Consider the following 6,908-nt stretch of genomic DNA (forward strand, 5'->3'; position numbering starts at 1 on the left):
TAGAGAACTATTTGTTACAATTGTTGATGACTCATGTAATCTGGTAGATGGGTTCTTTTTATATGGGCATCAATGTTAGATGTGCAACGCATGGAAAAAGACAAGGAAAGAGTGCAAGAAGCAATGAACCAAGAAATATATTGATTATCATGGAGATGATGTAATTAGGAATATTGTTGTAAGACTTGGTAGGCATGTGTACCCCAAAGTCTAGAGTGATAGGGGGCATGACGATTCTCTTGAGTACCCAGATCTTTAGGGGGGTTAGATCCATAGAAATTCCCTAGTCAAGCTTAAGGTGGGAATTGTTAATATTAACCTTGGCTTGAGAATGATAACATGCAGCTAGTGATTTTGGGCACATAGTTTTGTGGTCCATGGTATTATGCCAGTTGTATTTGGATGGAAATAAGCCTATAAATAGGCTTATTAATCCTCATTTTAGTGCACCAAGGGTTGATGTGTGGGCTCCCCAATTGTCTTGGCCCTGATTTTGTCCAAGTTCTAATGGAATTTCATTAGCTGGGTCTCCCGAAGGTGGGGATTTCCTAGAATATTTCTTGGTGTTGTTCATATTGCGAGATTACTTCTATATTGTGTTCATGTTTATCTTTATTTACCTTGCCTTTTAAACATAACACACAATATATGATACAACTAATAAGATATGCATTATTTGTTTGATTTTCAATTCATATTTTTCTTATAATAAAACTTAGTTCTATATATGAATGTATATGTGAACTAAAGTTATGATAATGATAAGAAACTATCACCTAAAAATTTATAAGAAAATATAAATTAGTGTACCAAATAGTTGATATCTCATCATTATTATAATTGCTAAAAAACTCATATAAAAATAAAATTACATGCCTTAAAATTTGTATGACATATGTTTTCTAAATGCTATACAATATATTCATATTCACCAACAAAAAATGGTAAAATAAAATTTGACCTTCCATATAGAGTTTTTTTTTCATAGTAAATATCATCATATTTCTCATTCAAGATGTGTCTTCATCCATATTTATTTGTTATTCTTATTCTTTTTTTTTCAAGTTTAGCAACTATGAGGTTACATCACAGTCATGTCCAAGAATAACACCCAAATAGGATGGGAAATTGAACTAGTGACTTAACATCTAGGAACATTCAATCACACTCTATCCAAAACCCAGTAAAAGTCATTCTTATTTTGTCATTCTTATAAACCAATATATATTATAAATCAACCTTTTTATTCTGTTACTCTTTATTATTTTCTAATATTACTTAAAAATATATATATATCAAACAAACAATTTCCTTTGCACCACCCTAACTGTTAAATATTACAAATTATTGTAGATTTTTGTTTATAATTAATAAGAAAAATATAATAATAGTGAATATTAAAATATTTATTAAAATTTAAAAATAAATAAAATAATATTGGTTAAACATTACAAATAAATTAAACAAAACAAGTCTATCCTAATAAGCAAAATTGATACTTCTCCTAAATTTCTAAAATTTAATAAGCTTTTGCATTTGTTTTTAAGGATAATGACATTTTGTGTCTGCAATTGGTCAAATTTGAGATAATTGTGCACATTTTTAATATTAATATTAATTTTTATGTTTATTATAATTACATTAATATTATAGGTTTCTGTGATCCATAATATGTTTGACAAAAAATCTTTGCATAAAAATCACATAGTGGAAAACTTCCTCTATGCTTTTTGAACCAACTAGTGTGGTTCGTCATTAGTTATTATTATTATTATTTTTAAATTTTTCACATGTATTAATGTTCACATTAATGTTTGGTAATTTGATTTATTATATGACTCATTTAAACTTAGATATAGTAGAAGAAGTGTTGCAAGCTAGTGTAGTCCATGCCACTCACGTTAGAAAATATATTCTTGAAAAATTGCATAAAAAATTGTACAATGATTTACATAAATTTTGGTGGGTAATAACCACTAGCAAGTCTACATATTTACAATTTTGATGATGATGATGATGGTGGTGGTTAACATCCACTGAGACCAAATTGGTCTATCGGACCTATAATTTTCTTAGTTTTTAATTGCCTGGCTCCTTGTCTTTCTTGGAGAGATTGGTGTTGTAGCTTTCTTTTTTTTCTCTACGGTCTTCCAACTTCCTTTATCTTGCATCTCCTTCATCTCTTTTGGTTCTTGGGACACTGGTGCCTTAGCTTTGCGATCTATTGTATTCGTCCTTTTGAAGATAGTTGGAGAAGAAGTTTGGTCTAGGAGATATGCTTTGCTATTAAACGAAGATTTATTTTGTGCAATATTTGAATCCTCATAACTGTTGATGCTTGAGGTGTTGTCGAGTTCAATTTTTTTTTTATTGTTGTTGGGCAGGGCTTTCCCCCTGCTTGTCTTGAGAGTTGCTTCTTCCTTGCCCGATTTCTTGTGATGCAAAGTTTTCTCTAGACTATTCTTCTTTGATGATAGTGTAGTGTTCTTTTTGTGCTCCTTCCCACCATGTAGATTTGTGGTGATTTTTTCTAGCAGAATTTTTCTGGGAGGCTTTCAGGCAATTTTTGTCTAGATGGCCTATCGCAAAGCAGGATCGACATCTGAAGAGGACACTTTCATAATCGAGTTTTTGGTTCCACACATAGTCTTTACTTGTTAGGTGTATTTCAGCTGAGAATCCAGTGCTAAAGTCCATTTCCACACAGATGCGTGCATAGGTGTTTCTGACATATTCCTCTGTTTCTGGGCACCTGTAGTAAAATTTCCCAATTGCATTTCCAATGGATTTTAGCGAGGAGGAATTCCAGAGATGCAAGGGTAGGTCTGGCAATCTCACCCAAATTGGTGCTGAGGTTATGACTGTTGTTGAGGGATCAAATGATGGGTTCCATGGCTTCATGAATAGGCTTGAGTTTTCCCAAAACCAAGGGCCAGAATCTAGAATACATTGTCTACTTTCAGGGTTTTCAAAATCTACTATAAAGAAACCCCTGGCACAGGGGTAGATATTAATTGCATCAGAAATGACAGGCATCCATACCTCCAAGATCCAACTGTGGAGAGCTGTCAGCCGCAGGCAAAAACCATTGAATCGGCAGATCAGGGCACGTATCTAGAATATGCTATCCACTGGCTGAAGATCCCACCAGAAAGTAGTAGAAGAAACCCTCTGGCCTCAGAAGGAAAAGAAGGGCCGCAGAAGAAACTCTCTGGCCGCAAAAGAAATAGAAGGGCCACAAATTACTCACGCTGGCCACAAAAGAAACCCTTGGCCGCAGAAGAAGATTACTCACGCTGGCCACAGAAGAATTACTCATGCTGGCCGCAGAAGAACTCACGCTGGCTGTAGAAGAACGTTGGCCACAGAAGAACTCATAAGTGCTAAAGAAAACATAAATAATAGTTAAAAGTAACTCATATTTATTTACATCTTATTACTATTCATTTTTATGAAAACACTTGCTTAAATTATGGTGAGAGCACTATAAATTATTTTCAAAGATTTTATTTTTACATAGTTTTTCTACAAATGTCAAGAATAAAAAATCAGGCCATAAATATCTAAAAATCATGTATGAATATTGCAGTCATATCCAGAAATTATTTCATAAAATATGTGAGGTAGTTATCTACATAATATTATATTGTTCAAACACTGCAACACTACATTCAAATTATGATCCAATTAAATATTTGAAAAATAAATATTTATTTTTCAAAATAGCTATCTACATAATATTATATTGTTCAAACACTGTAATACTACATTCAAATTATGATCCAATTAAATATTTGAAAAATAACTATTTATTTTTCAAAATGAAATATTTCAAGTTGTATTTATGGAGAATATAAGAATTAATTTTTTAATAATATTAAAAAATAAATACTTATTTTTCAAAATTAAATCTTACCACTTGCATTCAGGAAAAATACAAAACTAATAAAAAAATAGATTAAAAAGCATTTATCAGCCATACAAAACCAATAAAAAAAATAAAAAACATTTATCAGCAATACAAAGCCAATAAAAAATTAAAAAATAGATTAAAAAACATTTATCAACAATACAAAACCAATAAATAAATAGATTAAAAAATTTAATAAAAGGGACTGAGTGAAGTAGCCGAGCCTACTGAAGTGCAGGACCCTCTTGGGATTATTATAAATAGCCCTTTCCCCTATCCTCCCTTCATTCAAGTCGCTCATATTCTCCATATCTCAGGGGAAGAAAATTGAGATTTCATCTTATTGCTATTGTTTTGAGGTGTCTCGTTTCTGTGAAAAAACAAGAATGACCCAGGGAGGAGGCATTGCGAGGGTAGTTAACAATAATAGGGTGGTGGGCGGTATTATCATCATCTGTGTTCTTCAATGTGTGCATCTTGTTGAAGGGGCTACCTACGTCGTTTGGGGTAGCCAGGGTTGGAATTTGCAGAGCCAGTCATGGGCTGTTGGCAAAAAATTCAAGTTCGGTGACATTCCGAGTAAATTTTTTCTATAATAATAATTTTTGAATTTATTTTTATGATAAATTTTGGGAACGTCATAAAGTTGTATAGGTAATATGAAATGTCTATATTGCGTCAGAAGCTACCATCAAGATAAATAAAAGTGTCCATATTATATGATTATGTATAAATATTTAATGATTAAAGAGGGCATGTGTCATGTGCGTAGTGTTTAATTACAATCCATTAGCGCACAACCTAGAGGTAGTGAACACTGCAGCGTACAAAAGCTATAGCACGGTAGGGTCTCATCCTCTCACTTCTGGCAACGATAAAGTTACTCTGAGTAAGGGCAGGAATTACTTCGTCTGCAGTTCTCCCAGCCACTGCACTGCCGGCGTGAAGATGGCAGTCATGGCACCATAAGTTCCACTCTGCTCATACACATACTATATAAGTCTTGTTGGGTTAAAACTATATATAGAAATAATGCGGCGCTATAATCCGTGGTTTGCCCTCCATGACTATCTATATAAAATGTGTAGATCTCGATTTAGCATAATCGGAGCACATTCTGTGTCATGTATTGTGAATTCTGACCGTTTCCTCCATGACTCTCTATATAAAATGTGTATATCTCGATTTGGCAGAATCGGAGCACATTGTGTGTCATGTATTGTGAATTCTGATCGTTTAGTGATACTGATATATATCGTTTAACAAATCTTGTTGGGTTCAAATCTGTCAATGTTTTTGTGTGACTTCTGACATGGACGGACTGCACCATATCAAAAAATATTTGGGTACAAATTGAATTCCATTGTCCCCACATCCTTCACCAAGTTGATAATAGCCATTGAAGATTGGGACCATTCACTTGACAAAAAAAGTGAAGCCCTCAGACATTTGGTCCGCTGCAAGGCTGCTTTTGGGCAAAAATTTTTAGTGGTGTCGGGTCAATGAAAATTACGACCTCACTTAATAACGCAGATAGATTCAATTGGAGTCCATTTTGATTTATTTATTTTCACTAGATATTTAATAATTTATGTTATTTTAATATAATAAACTAATCCATTCGAATTTGGACTAATGCTTTCATTTCTGCTCTATTAATTTATAGTTTTTTTCTCGCATGATTCTATGTTTTCCCTTTTGAGAGAAGTCTTTGTCTCTTTTTTTAGCTAGATTGTTTCACGAGTTCATAATGAGTATGGATTTAATGGTATTCCCCTTCAATCTCCTCATCATTGACATCCTTTTCATAGCGCAGTTAGATGAAGTGGAGTTCGATTTAATGGTATTCCCCTTCAATCTCCTCATCATTGACATCATTTTCATAGAGCGGCTAGATGAAGTGGGGTTTCAAGTTTTGCAGCAAACTCTTTCCTAGATGCATTGTGGCAAGCTAGAAATCTTGGGCTTTGCATGCCAAAATTAATGCAAGATCTAAAATACAAGGTCAGTCTATTAAACTTGGAGAATATATGTGCTGGAAATATCTACAATATTAAGAGGGGGGGGATGAATCAGTATTGAGCACCTTAAGGACTTTTATCTCATTAGCAGTCAATAAACTACTGTGCAAAAGATCATATTGAGCACCTTAAGGACTTTTTACCTCATTAACAATCAATAATCCGTTGTGCAAAAAATAATCAATAAGAATATACATAAAAACTTAACTATATAGTTTCAATTTGTTTACAAGCTACAACTCGAAGGAGACTACAACCACTTGGTTTACGAGCTCCCACTGGGACATGAAAACATCCTGAAGGAAACTACATCTTCCATGCTTAGCACCACCCTGCCACTCTTAAAATAAGGATAGATCAATAATTTAGTGGGCTCTTGTACCAAGGATATTGCCCCACTTATAGTAGTTGTTGTCAAAGAAACTTTAGTACAATGCATGTTTATACATAATCTCAGAAAAAATTGAAAGTATTTAACCATACCATAGAAAATGATGAACCTTGAACTATCTACCATTGAGTATGCCTTCTCTTGTCAATGTTTTGCATCAGACTATTGTTGGAATTATGATACAGGTGTTGTCCTTGATGGCAACTCACTCAGAGGAATGATACAGGTGTTGTCCTTGATGGCAACTCACTCAGATGATAGATCACAGTGCAGCAGGTCAAGAGAAAGGTATACGCAGGTTAACCTTGATGAAAGTGTGTATACACATGGGTTAGCAGAACAAAAGGCACGTATATGTAGGCACACAGGTTCACAAAAGGAAAGGTGGATACATGTTGGAAAACTAAGTTTTGGTCCATGGTATTTGGTGCGAAGTGTTGACCCCAGGTATTGGGTCCAAGGTATCTGTTCTACGTGGTTTTGGACCATGGTATTGAGAGAGGCCTAAACCTATATAAGGAGAAGATCATTAGGCCAAGAGTGGAAGTGAGAAAGTGATGAATATCTGATGGTGTGAGATCTAGTA

The 6,908-nt window shown here is 33.9% G+C and overlaps 1 protein-coding gene across 1 annotated transcript; it reads left to right on the top strand.

The window, feature by feature from the left end:
* The first annotated feature begins 4,202 nt into the window (after window positions 1–4,202).
* LOC149239066 (basic blue protein-like) lies at window positions 4,203–5,052 on the top strand. The gene is made up of 2 exons (XM_089367055.1): window positions 4,203–4,489; window positions 4,683–5,052. The coding sequence occupies exons 1-2, from the start codon at window positions 4,297–4,299 to the stop codon at window positions 4,877–4,879; spliced, it is 390 nt and encodes a 129-aa protein (XP_089223181.1). The 5' UTR covers window positions 4,203–4,296; the 3' UTR covers window positions 4,880–5,052.
* The last annotated feature ends 1,856 nt before the right edge of the window (window positions 5,053–6,908 follow it).

This window comes from Pinus tabuliformis, chromosome 8 (genome assembly GCF_031772625.1).
Source record: "Pinus tabuliformis cultivar Carrire ecotype Pingquan chromosome 8, CPIR1, whole genome shotgun sequence".
NCBI lineage: Eukaryota > Viridiplantae > Streptophyta > Pinopsida > Pinales > Pinaceae > Pinus > Pinus tabuliformis.

Excerpts from the sequence above, each read along its gene's own strand:
- LOC149239066 (XM_089367055.1), top strand. The coding sequence starts at position 4,297 with ATGACCCAGGGAGGAGGCATTGCGAGGGTAGTTAACAATAATAGGGTG. Across the intron at positions 4,490-4,682 it reads CAAGTTCGGTGACATTCCGA|TGTTTAATTACAATCCATTA; the intron begins GTAAATTTTTTC and ends TCATGTGCGTAG.